General features: G+C 44.1%; 1 protein-coding gene across 1 annotated transcript in view; it reads left to right on the top strand.

The window, feature by feature from the left end:
- The window catches only part of LOC117549794 (protein Shroom2-like), a 29,509-nt gene extending 19,972 nt beyond the window's left edge, over window positions 1-9,537 (top strand). The window contains 5 exon segments of the mRNA XM_034221879.1: window positions 2,790-3,263; window positions 6,699-7,193; window positions 7,567-7,735; window positions 8,160-8,432; window positions 8,864-9,537. Of these exon segments, the coding sequence (XP_034077770.1) occupies window positions 2,790-3,263; window positions 6,699-7,193; window positions 7,567-7,735; window positions 8,160-8,432; window positions 8,864-9,136 (1,684 nt within the window). The 3' untranslated portion in view covers window positions 9,137-9,537.
- The last annotated feature ends 4,260 nt before the right edge of the window (window positions 9,538-13,797 follow it).

The raw sequence follows: 13,797 nt of genomic DNA on the forward strand, positions 1-13,797 counted from the left end.
CGCAGCATGTGTACGGCTCGTGTGCACGGCTCGTGTGCACGGCCCGTGTGTACGGCCCGTGTGCACGGCTCGTGTGTACGGCTCGTGTGCACGGCTCGTGTGCACGGCCCGTGTGTACGGCCCGTGTGCACGGCTCGTGTGTACGGCTCGTGTGTACGGCTCGTGTGCACGGCTCGTGTGTACGGCTCGTGTGCACGGCTCGTGTGCACGGCTCGTGTGCAAGGCTCGTGTGCACGGCTCGTGTGCACGGCTCGTGTGCACGGCTCGTGTGCACGGCTCGTGTGCACGGCTCGTGTGTACGGCTCGTGTGCACGGCTCGTGTGTACGGCTCGTGTCTACGGCTCGTGTGTACGGCTCGTGTGCACGGCTCGTGTGTACGGCTCGTGTGCACGGCTCGTGTGCACGGCTCGTGTGCACGGCTCGTGTGTACGGCTCGTGTGCACGGCTCGTGTGCACGGCTCGTGTGTACGGCCCGTGTGCACGGCTCGTGTGCACGGCTCGTGTGCACGGCTCGTGTGCACGGCTCGTGTGCACGGCTCGTGTGCACGGCTCGTGTGTAAGGCCCGTGTGTACGGCTCGTGTGCACGGCTCGTGTGCTACGGCTCGTGTGTACGGCTCGTGTGCACGGCTCGTGTGTACGGCTCGTGTGCACGGCTCGTGTGCACGGCTCGTGTGCACGGCTCGTGTGCAGGGCTCGTGTGTACGGCTCGTGTGTACGGCTCGTGTGTACGGCTCGTGTGCACGGCTCGTGTGTACGGCTCGTGTGCACGGCTCGTGTGTACGGCTCGTGTGTACGGCTCGTGTGTACGGCTCGTGTGCACGGCTCGTGTGTACGGCTCGTGTGTACGGCTCGTGTGTACGGCTCGTGTGTACGGCTCGTGTGTACGGCTCGTGTGTACGGCTCGTGTGTACGGCTCGTGTGTACGGCTCGTGTGCACGGCTCGTGTGCACGGCTCGTGTGCACGGCTCGTGTGCACGGCTCGTGTGTACGGCTCGTGTGCACGGCTCGTGTGTACGGCTCGTGTGCACGGCTCGTGTGTACGGCTCGTGTGTACGGCTCGTGTCTACGGCTCGTGTGTACGGCTCGTGTCTACGGCTCGTGTGCACGGCTCGTGTGCACGGCTCGTGTGTACGGCTCGTGTGCACGGCTCGTGTGCACGGCTCGTGTGCTACGGCTCGTGTGCACGGCTCCGTGTGCACGGCTCGTGTGCACGGCTCGTGTGCACGGCTCGTGTGCACGGCTCGTGTGCACGGCTCGTGTGCACGGCTCGTGTCTACGGCTCGTGTCTACGGCTCGTGTGCACGGCTCGTGTGCACGGCTCGTGGCACGGCTCGTGTGCACGGCTCGTGTGCACGGCTCGTGTGCACGGCTCGTGTGCACGGCTCGTGTGCACGGCTCGTGTGTACGGCTCGTGTGTACGGCTCGTGTGTACGGCTCTGAGAGTCTGCCTTGGTACAAAGCAGCAGTGAAAACACGGTACGGAGTTTCATTGATTTGGGCATTCTCACAATAAGCAAGTGGAATGGATTTGATAATGAAGCACCGACACGGCGCTCTACAGAGAGCGGCGAGTGGATGGACCGATGCACGGACTTTCCACATGGTAAAAGTGGGGGGTCCGTGAGCGCCCCCTAGTGGTCGTGAGTATGTTGGTAAAATTTCACATTTGAAATAAATAAATACATTTAAGTTTTCCGCACTCTCACGGGAATATCTTCACAATGGAGCGAGGTTAAGTTTGACTTTCGATTGCATGATATAGCCCAGGGCAACACCTTCGTCACATATGTTGCCACCTGTTTGTACCATTTTCAGGCGATTTGTAATCTGTTCTAGAAAAACGATGTGTTTTGGGATATTTGTGGAGTTAGGTGGTCCGCGAGTGTTTTTTTATTGGTTAAGTGTCCTTGGTGTGAAAAAGTTTGAGAAACACTGGACTCAACTAATCATTTTAAAAGGTGGGGGACTTGTCCCTCATAGAATGGCTGCTTTCAGTATATTAAGGCAATCTGGCCGGATTTCTCCAAAAGAATGCATGCAAAGTTTCCTGTTAATGTATTTTAGCGGTGAGATTATCGGGACAGAACACGCCTCAGATTCCAATATCAAAATATAATTTTCTGTCATACTAGATCTTACCTAAGAGTCACGTTGAGGTGAGAAGTATCTTAGTCGTAATCTACGCCCAGATTAACAAAAGGGTCTTGTCTAAATACAGGTGATTTATGACGGGTGGATAAGATCCTGTGTTTGTTTTTCACACCCGAGGCTCAGGTTTCTTAAACCGTAAGACACACTCGCTGTAAACAGGCTACATAAATGTAACGCCTCTAAACCTGCAGGTAAACAGGCAGAGATGTGGACAAATAAACGAATCAAACATGTTTGTGAAGTAAACATTTCCCAATTTGAGAACAATAAAGTACTTCTTATCTTAAACTGAAATGACGATGAGATGATATATAAAATAAGACACTTTCTCAAATTAGACTTTGCCCTCAAGTTTGTCTTAACTTTGACCTCTAGAGTCAGTGCTCAGAATCGCTGACCTTATATATCTAATATATGTTAATATTTGTATTCATTGATGTCCATATATAAAAACATAAAGGACAAAAAAGGACTACAGAGTTCTTGCACCAAAAACAAAGCTATAGAGACTTTCAAAGGGAGGAGGAACATTTCATTTACCTATTAAAACCGAAACAAAGTTAGAACCGATTTACAAAATAAGACACTTGCTAAAATTAGACTTTGCCCTCAAGTTTGTCTTTACTTTGACCTCCAGAGGGAAAACAGAGAGCCAGCAGCGACACCAGGCCGACTGCAGCCCACATTCGGCTCCGTCAGTGCCCAGAATCGAGGGCCCGGTGCCCAGAATCGAGGGCCCGGCTGACCACAGGGACAAACCAGAATCTGCCAACTCCTCCCACTCCAAACTCTCCTCAGGCTCTCTGCTGCCTCCACCAACCAAAGGCCTGCTGCCTCCGCCCAGGCTCCATTTAGGCGCAGAAACCACATCCTCCTCCTCCTCCTCCTCCAAGGAATTCCTCGCTCCAGACGTTCTGTCCAGCTGCAGCTCTGACAGCCACAACTCCTCCGCTGGAAAACAGACGCTCAGAGGTGGAGAAAACGAGGTGGAGAAGGAGCAGCTTTCGTGTTCTTCATCGCTACGGACGCGGTCTCCCTCGCCTCAGTTTGCACCGCTGAGACTTACCGACAAACCGCCGGCCGTGTTGGTGCCGGAGGACATCGCACTCAGGTAACAACAACAACAATAATAATAATAATAACTTTTAGGGGACCCAAGGTAAGATGCTCACCCAGAATGCATCAGGTCTCCTCAGTGCACATCGTCAGGTAAACGTTTAACCTGCTTCAGAAGAGAGTGTAGGATAATACGCTAAATAATTAAGGTATTTATACAAGAACAGCTTAAAGAGTTGACAATTAATCAATTAGGGACAGGGGGGTCAAACTCACATACACAGTGGGCCAAAATAAAAATAAATGGGTACTAGTCGAGGGCCGGACTGGTTCAATGTTTATTGCAGAACTTATTGCAGAACTTATTGAAATGAACCTGGAACTAACAAAGCTTCAATTATTGCCTATAAAAACAACATTAAACATTAAATAATCAGTTGCATTCACATCTTATGGCTCTATCTGCAGAGTCATTTCTTATGGCTCTATCTGCAGAGTCATTTCTTATGAGTACATTTTCCCACAGGCCAACAACAGCTTCAACAAAACTATTCCCCTCAAAGAGAAAACCAAACATGCCCTCTTGTCGTGAGAGAAAGTGCAGAAGGAAGCATCCATTGAACTCAGTGTGCTGCTCTGTGATGCTAGCTCAGATACTTGGCATCTCTTCTTGGGGGCAAGGTCATCAATGTTTGGGCTCAGGCTCTGAGCGGAGGAGACCCTCAGGATGGAGTGAAGGTGTGCGTGCAATATACCGGAGGGCCAGATCTAATAGGAATTAGAAATTATCCTGCGGGCCGAAATTAAATCCACCACGGGCCTGATTTGGCCCCCGGCCTGAGTTTGACACATGTGGTTTAGGAGATTGAGAGAAAATTAAATGGCATCTAGTATTTGGAAGAATTCGTTTTTAGATTTTTCTGTATTGAGTTCTTTTATTTGTAATACTTAAAGTACATATTTGCTGATAATACTTTTCCTTACTTATGCAGGACTTGTACTTGTAAGTAACGGAGTATTCACATACACTGTAGTAGAAGGACTTTTACTTAAAGTAAATGATGTGAATACTTCCTCCACTACAGCTTATCTGTCAGAGATTTTAACTCAAATAGCACAGAAAATGTCAAAAGTACAACCTAAAAACCAGCTGTAAACATGCTGCCTCTTCTGTCAGCTGACGATAATGCCTAAAAATGTATAATGTGCCCACAGAGAAGGTTTTGCTTGTCGGGGATTTCCTCTGCAAATGTCCTTTAAACTAGAAGCTGTAATTTTGTTGAAGCCACATGAGCTGCTGTGACCTTTTCCATTCATTTGTACTGTAACATGCATCCTCTAATTAGAAATGGTCCGCTGTGTGTTTGACATGTGTTGGATGTTTCTATGTGTACCAGCTGTGAGTGGGACATCATCTGATATTGACAGAGATGTCAAAAGTACACACATCCTTTACTCAAGTAGAAGTACAGATACTCGTGTATTAAAATACTCTGGTAAAAGTAGAAGTACTGACTAAACTTCTTTCCTCAAGTCAAAGTAAAGAACTTTGAAATGTACTTCAGTAGAAAGTACCCATAACTAGCAGCTGCTTTAAAGAGTACCTGACCTCCCTTTATATTAATAGAACAATAATGTCATTGTTAGCTAATGAATGTTTCCATGCTGAACAACGGCAACATGACAACGTTTCCATTGGTCCCTCTTCTTTAGAGAAGACCAGGAAATGATGGATACACGGATCGTGTTCAAATCAATAGGCACGCAATGACTCTAAAGAATAATGATCACGCATCAAACACACATTCAGACTAAAGGAACCAGCTGTTTGGGAAATGAGAGAAGTAGAAAGTACAAGTATTTGAGTTCAACATGTAAGAAGTAGAAAGTACAGGTATTTGTGTTCAACATGTGAGAAGTAGAAAGTACAGGTATTTGAGTTCAACATGTGAGAAGTAGAAAGTACAGGTATTTGGGTTCAACATGTAAGAAGTAGAAAGTACAGGTATTTGAGTTCAACATGTAAGAAGTAGAAAGTACAGGTATTTGGGTTCAACATGTAAGAAGTAGAAAGTACAGGTATTTGAGTTCAACATGTGAGAAGTAGAAAGTACAGGTATTTGAGTTCAACATGTGAGAAGTAGAAAGTACAGGTATTTGAGTTCAACATGTGAGAAGTAGAAAGTACAGGTATTTGAGTTCAACATGTAAGAAGTAGAAAGTTCAGGTATTTGAGTTCAACATGTAAGAAGTAGAAAGTACAGGTATTTGAGTTCAACATGTAAGAAGTAGAAAGTACAGGTATTTGAGTTCAACATGTAAGAAGTAGAAAGTACAGGTATTTGAGTTCAACATGTGAGAAGTAGAAAGTACAGGTATTTGAGTTCAACATGTAAGAAGTAGAAAGTACAGGTATTTGTGTTCAACATGTAAGAAGTAGAAAGTAAGGTATTGAGTTCAACATGTAAGAAGTAGAACGTACAGGTATTTGTGTTCAACATGTAAGAAGTAGAAAGTACAGGTATTTGAGTTCAACATGTGAGAAGTAGGAAAGTACAGGGTATTTGTGTTCAACATGTAAGAAGTAGAAAGTACAGGTAATTTGAGTTCAACATGTGAGAAGTAGAAAGTACAGGTATTTGTGGTTCAACATGTAAGAAGTAGAAAGTACAGGTATTTGAGTTCAACATGTGAGAAGTAGAAAGTACAGGTATTTGAGTTTTAAACATGTAAGAAGTAGAAAGTACAGGTATTTGAGTTCAACATGTAAGAAGTAGAAAGTACAGGTATTTGAGTTCAACCATGTAAGAAGTAGAAAGTACAGGTATTTGAGTTTCAACATGTAAGAAGTAGAAAGTACAGGTATTTTGAGTTCAACATGTAAGAAGTAGAAAGTACAGGTATTTGTGTTCAACATGTAAGAAGTAGAAAGGTACAGGTATTTGAGTTCACACATGTGAGAAGTAGAAAGTACAGGTATTTGAGTTCAACATGTAAGAAGTAGAAAGTACAGGTATTTGAGTTCAACATGTAAGAAGTAGAAAGTACAGGTATTTGAGTTCAACATGTAAGAAGTAGAAAGTACAGGTATTTGAGTTCAACATGTGAGAAGTAGAAAGTACAGGTATTTGAGTTCAACATGTAGAAGTAGAAAGTACAGGTATTTGAGTTCAACATGTGAGAAGTAGAAAGTACAGGTATTTGAGTTCAACATGTAAGAAGTAGAAAGTACAGGTATTTGAGTTCAACATGTAAGAAGTAGAAAGTACAGGTATTTGGGTTCAACATGTAAGAAGTCAAAGTAAAAAGTGGTCAGACAAATAAGTAGTGGAGTAAAGTACTGATACCAGAAAGATGTACTTAATTACAGTAACAAAGTATTTGCACTACTTCCCACCTCTGAACAGAAGCACACTCACCACCACGTAACATGTGTGATATTGGGCTATGTAAATAAACATTGATTGATTGAAATGTGTTTCCCGTGCAGGTCAGAGAATGATTTGAAGCTCCCGGCTGAGATGGATGTGAACAGTCCGGTGAGGAAAGTCCCGGTGAGGATCGTCCACTCTGAGAGCGTCTCGGAGCGAGATGTTCGAGCGTATCTGCCTCAAAACAGCGACACCTGCATCGTCTTCGAACCACCAGCAAACTTCCCCTCTTTGAACACAGCAGAGCGTCCGGCTTCCTCTCTTTTCAGCGCCTACACTCGTCAGGATCCAGCTCCGAATCCGATCCCGGAGTCGAGTCCAGCGGGGGGTCTGCGCTCAGTGGAGGACGCCAAGAGAGAGGAGCTGGCCCGAGACATCATGGGGAAAGACAAGTCTCTCGCAGACATCTTGGACCAGAGCGGCAGAAAGACCACCATGGACCTGATGGAGGGGCTGTTCCCCACGGAGGAGCAGATCCTGGAGGAGGGGCAGCAGCGCAGGAGAGCCTCTTCTGGATCCAGACTGCCCACATCGTCCCCCAGAAGCATGGACAGGTGTGTGTGTGTGTGTGTGTGTGGTGTGTGTGTGTGTGTGTGTGTGTGTGTGTGTGTGTGTGTGTGTGTGTGTGTGTGTGTGTGTGGGTGTGTGTGTGTGTGTGTGTGTGTGTGTGTGTGTGTGTGTGTGTGTGTGGTGTGTGTGTGTGTTTGTGTGTGTGTGTGTGTGTGTTGTGTGGTGTGTGTGTGTGTGTGTGTGTGTGTGTGTGTGTGTGTGTGTGTGTAAATGAACAAATTAGACTCAATCAAGTTGTAAAGCGTCTTCTGTTGGACAAATGTCTCTTTCATAACGACCGCTTTGCAAAGTCAAAGCTATTTACCTGTGTGTGTGTATATCTATGTGTGTGTGTGTATATCTATGTGTGTGTGTCAGGAGGGAGGAGGAGGATGCTTCTGTGTCTGCAGTAGCCTCCCTGGTTCCCAGCTCCTCGTACTACAACACATCAGCTCCCAAAGCGGAGCTCCTCATCAAGATGAAGGACATGCAGGAGCAGCTGGAGGACTCTGAGGACGAGCTGGACGTCGACCTGGCCAGCAAGAAGGTAACACTCCCCCACTGAGAGACAAAAAGCAAGACATATATGATGTTTTATAACACACAGACAATAATACTCTCAACCTGTATGTTGAAATGTGCTTAAACATTGACTTACATTGAATTTGAGTGGGTCAACTTTCTCCCATCGTTTAACTGGACTATTCTTCACACTGTACATTTTAATTTAAGTTTCATTGCTATTCCTTGCACACTTAATGTGAATAATATCCTATTTTGAAATTGTGTTGGCTTCATTGTGTTCAACTTTTGAGATGTTCATATGTTGTATATGTTCATATTCTACTCTGTTAGTGTCACATTACGTGCAATGCCTTGTTTTTAAATGCTAAAATGTCCCAAGTAAATGTCAATCAAGTAAATCTCATCTTGTCTGACTCTGAATGCTCCATGTGTGTTTTTCTCTGCAGCAAGAGCTGATTTCCAGCCTGGCGAGGAAGCTGGAGGTGCTTCGGGAGGCCCGGAGGAGTCTTCAGGAGGACGTGGAGGACAACGAGGCTCTGGGTTGCGAGGTGGAGGGCACCGTGCAGAGAATCTGTCAGGCCAACCAGCTCGATAAGTTCTGCATGTTCGTGGGAGACCTGGATAAAGTGGTGAGCCTCCTGCTGTCGCTGTCTGGGAGGCTGGCGAGGGTGGAGAACGCCCTGAACAGCCTGGAGGAGGAGGCACCGCCGGAGGAGAAGGTAGGAGCCTCCGTCACATGAGAGGGGGGGATATGCAGTATTGACGTTCTGGTTATCTCATTTGGTTTTGAATAGTTTACTCCTCCTGGCATCATCGTGTCACTTTGATTTTTATGTTTAAAGAATATTTGATGTCGCAGATGACGACTCAATTCGTACCTGATCTACTTTCAATCAATCAAACCTTATTTATAGCACTTTGATACAGAAAGTGTAACACAAAGTACGGAGAAACGTAACGTAAACACTTATTACAGACAGAAGTGAAAAAAGGATTTAATCTACAAAACTATAGATATTCAATAAAAAGACAAAGACCCTCTGTTTTAACTTGAAATGAAATGAAATTAAGAGCAGATTAAGATCTTAAAAGTATTTTAAAAAATCAATTTTGAAGCTAGATCATCAAATGAATATCCATCTTCCTCCAGCGGACACTAACGAGGAAGCGTAAGTTGCTGATGCAGCAGCACGAGGATGCCAAGGAGCTGAAGGAGAACCTGGACCGCAGGGAGAGGGTGGTGTCGAGCATCATGGAGACACACCTGGACGCGGAGAACCTGGACGACTACCGGCACTTTGTGAAGATGAAGTCAGCGCTCATCATCGAGCAGAGAAAGCTGGAGGATAAGATCCACCTGGGAGAGGAGCAGCTGAAGTGTCTGCTGGACAGTCTGCCGCTGGACCAGAGGCCGGTGCTCTGATGCATGTAGCATTTCCATAGTGTTGTGAAACTGTCAGAGTTCAATTCAAGACGGTTTTGCAGCTGAAGTGTCGGCTGGACAGTCTGGAAACAACTCCTAACTCTGCAGAGGAAACACTAAGTCCAGATCCATCCGTGTCTACATCTGAGAGTGCATGTCCATAGTGTTGTCTTTGTGAAACTGTCAGAGTTCAATTCAAGACGCTCTCCTCACAATTAAGACTACATTTCCCATGTGGCCCTTTGTCGATCAAATATTCTAGTTTTTAACGGAGCCTCAGGAACTAATTTAGGTCATTTAGATCAATAACTGATTGACATTTGAGGACCTTTTTTGCACAGACAAGAACACACATATTGTGTCGTCAAAGTTTCAATAGATTTTATACAAAATATAGAGAATTCTCCCTTAATTTCCAAATACATTCAGTCTAGAGACCATTGATTTCCTCCTATTTTTAACATTTTTTACATCTTTTAGTATCCCGAAGGTATTCATGTTCTTTTTAGCATTTTAAAGTTATAATACATAACAAGCTATGTATGCTGATAGTAACCAACACTATTTAAGGCGTTTTAAGTTGTGGCTTTATTCTCCGGAAACCTTCAATAATGTACTTAATTATAATTACACAAATACAGTTTATAGGTTTTTATGTACAAACCAAATGATATTACTTTGGTTGTTACTTTATCTTACACTGTCTCCCTTTTGTAATTAATAACCATCACGTGTTTTATTTTAGTTTCATTTTGTATTTATTGTTTTGGTAATTTATTTTCACTCGTGACGTATTTTTTGTTGTTTTCTAACAAAATGAAATGAAGTTTGATTTCCAAATGATATTTGATTTGCTTTGACGACCAACAGTATCTCCCTTTGTGCAGAGCAGGGGGGTCAAACTCAAGGCCCGGGGGCCAAATCCGGCCCGCCACTTCATTTGATGTGGCCCACAAGAGCTTGCAAGAATATAATCAGTTTATTATGGTTACATGCCGCTTTACATGATCAGGTTGCCCATAAACTACATGTCCCACAATGCATCTGAAATTAGACATTTTTCTCAGAATTAGAAAATGTTACTTTTTTTTTTTTAAATGTTACTTATTTTTAAAAATATCACGTTTTCCCCCAAAATCTCACTTATTTATTTTTTTCCAGAATGTGGCTTTTCTTTTAAAATCATTTTGTGACATTCTCACTGAAGAGACTTGTAATTATTTGCCCTAGACTTCTGCTTTCAGACATAGTTACTTATGAAGTTTTTACCCTATCCGATAATAATCCAAAGCAGAGTCAATAAAGTAATATAATACATTATTTTATATATATTAAATATGTATTTTTATATAGTCTTATAGTTACAACCGGCCCTTTGAGTGCAACCATAATGATGAATTTGAGTTTGACCCCCCTGGTGTAGAGCATGACTCTTAAAGGGTCGATGTCTTTCACACATGATGAGTTTCTCTTTTCAGAGTGACACCTTTTGGATTTACGCTAGCTAAAAAAACTGGACGATGTTGGATTTTTCCAGCGGTACAGATTGTCTGAGTGGTTGTTCAGCTGAAGCTCCCACTCAAACACTTTTGACGACGGCCTCACAACCACCGGATTTATTTATTGTTTTTCTCAGAGTGAAGGCGCAGTTTCTATACAGGTTCATTTAAAAACACGCACTTTACGCTCTGCTTTGAGGACTTTCTACATTCATATTTATTTGAATACGTGCCTACCGTAGCCTCTCGTGGACTGACGTGGGGAACGGCCCACTCAGGTGCACCTTTCACCAACTTTAAGCAATAAAATGATAAAGCTGTGACACATGGTGATCTTCTTGTGAATTGTTTTATTATAAGTGACGTCAGTTTTATATCTCACTTAGAAACCGTTTTACCCAATGACGAACAGCCGTTGCATCAACCTAGAAATCACCTTTCAATTATTTAACACTTTAAGTTATCTGCTATTCTTTTTAAATCAAATCAAGTTTTATTTATATAGCACATTTATTAACGATTTTATTTTATGTAGAGACACTTTACAGCAAATACAACAGCACAGATTGTTCAGAGTATCAGTATGAGAAAAACGACACCCTCTGTCCTCAGACCCTCTGTCCTTAGACCCTCTGTCCTCAGACCCTCTGTCCTCAGACCCTCTGTCCTTAGACCCTCTGTCCTTAGACCCTCTGTCAGACCCTCTGTCCTCAGACCCTCTGTCCTTAGACCCTCTGTCCTAGACCCTCTGTCCTCAGACCCTCTGTCCTTAGACCCTCTGTCCTAGACCCTCTGTCCTCAGACCCTCTGTCCCAGACCCTCTGTCCTTTAGACCCTCTGTCATTAGACCATCTGTCCTTAGACCCTCTGTCCTTACACCCTATGTCCTTAGACCCTCTGTGACCATCTGTCCTAGACCCTCTGTCCTTAGACCCTTTGTCCTCAGACCCTCTGTCCTCAGACCCTCTGTCCTTAGACCCTCTGTCCTAGACCCTCTGTCCTCAGACCCTCTGTCCAGACCCTCTGTCCTCAGACCCTCTGTCCTTAGACCCTCTGTCCTCAGACCCTCTGTCCCTTAGACCCTCTGTCCTCAGACCCTCTGTCCTCAGACCCTCTGTCCTCAGACCCTCTGTCCTCAGACCCTCTGTCCTCAGACCCTCTGTCCACCGACCCTCTGTCCTTAGAACCTCTATCCTTAGACCCTCTGTCCTCAGACCCTCTGTCCTCAGAACCTCTGACCTCAGACCCTCTGTCCTCAGACCCTCTGTCCTCAGACTCTCTGTCCTTAGACCCTCTGTCCTTAGACCCTCTGTCCCTCAGACCCTCTATCCTTAGACCCTCACTTCGTACAAGGAAACACTTCCAGAGAAACCCACAGTTTAAAGGGAACATGGGAGAAACCTCAGGGAGAGCAACAGAGGAGGGATCCCTCTCCCAGGACGGACAGACGTGCAATAGATGCCGTGTGTAAATGCAAGAGAATACATTTACAGCATATAGACCGAATGTTAGGAAATGCATGTGTGCTGTAATAAAGAAGATGAAATCCACGAGGATGTCAGCTACAATCCTGAGGAAGCCATCAGGGAAGCAGCATGACGAGACCCAAGGCAGGACCGCAGAGACAGGTTTAGCCACGACCCGAAGTCCACGACTTAATCCAGAACTCAGGATAGAGGATCCAGGACACAGGACTACAGCAAGAGGATCGGCCTCGACTCCGGATCCCGGCGTAGATATAGATACAAAACAAGAACAAAGATTTGGCTGGGTTAATCGGAACAAGAGAATACACAGACACAGACAGAGAGGGGAGAGGTCATTGGATACAAGTTATTCTTGATAACCCTCTAGAAATCCTTTTAGAGGAATCTAACCTGTTTGCTTTACTTGATATTATCTTAATTTGGTATAAAGTGTACTCTTGTTTGTGTCCGTGTCCAAAAGTCGGGCTGGGACGATGTCAAATACCAAGAAAAGCTCATTTTAACTCCAAATGTCAACAATCAAAGTGGAAATGTGACTGTTAACTATACATATATACAATTGACTTGATGTATTAATATGCATATAATTCAGATGGTCAAAAATACTGATTGTTTCCTAAAGACTCAGCATTTCCCCGAGGATCTTAGACAACATTATCTGAATGCCGTTGAAGAGCTTTTTCTGCCCGTATTGCAGGTCATTATTATCACAAAAATGGTCATATCTCTAAAAAAAACGGTCCCATTATTGATTGATTCTGCTTCAAGCGTTGAGAAGCACTGAGTGGGCCCTCTCGATGAGTGGGTGGAGATAACATGATAACAGAGTTCATATGGATCACAGTTAACGACTTAAGGGCTTATCTTTTCTCTGCAACAAATCACAAGGCTATCTGGGGATTTTGTGTACAATCTCTAATGACGTTTTTTCAATCTGTTGCTCAACGTTTTACTACCTGTTGGACTTTTGACTGTTGGGGAGTTTACTTGGAAAAAGTGGGTGAGAAAACATTTCCTATGCCAATCCTCTTTATCGCGGGATGTCTGACTGTCTCAGGTTTTATTACACCTTTCCCGACATAGCCGTCACTTAACCTACATAAATATCCCTCTGAAGCACTGTGTTCATTTGATTGAGGTAAATATGACAGGTGTGGACATCTGCTGTCGTAAAAGGCCATATATTTGTAAGGAAAAACCTGCTTAGCTGAGTAAATAAATATAGAAAATACACTAAAATGCCTTTTTTCTTTTACTATTAAACCCATTTCTGTATTTAACCTGTAAGTCAACTTTACTCTGGTTGGTTTAACAACAAATAAATACAACTTAAAGTGAACATAATTGTACCTTTTTGCAACGTGATAATTAGCTCCTTTCTCAAACAATCAAAATTATATCAGAAAATTTTTAAAAAATGCCTTTTTTTTTAACCTATAGTCAAAATAAAAGACATGTGCAATAAAAATAAATGTAATAGGCAGACTCAAACTAGATGACACACACACCCTTCCTCTCCATCAGAGCATATCAATATGCTGTCAATGATTTACTGTCTGTTTCACTACATGACAGGAACTGTATCTAGGTTATATGTAGCAGGATGAGGAAGTGTCACTCTGTGTTATCCAGACTAACTGGAGACGGCCACGAGGAGCAGAACGACCCCCCAGGT

The sequence above is a fragment of the Gymnodraco acuticeps genome, unplaced genomic scaffold (assembly GCF_902827175.1).
Source record: "Gymnodraco acuticeps unplaced genomic scaffold, fGymAcu1.1, whole genome shotgun sequence".
Classification (NCBI taxonomy): Eukaryota; Metazoa; Chordata; class Actinopteri; order Perciformes; family Bathydraconidae; genus Gymnodraco; species Gymnodraco acuticeps.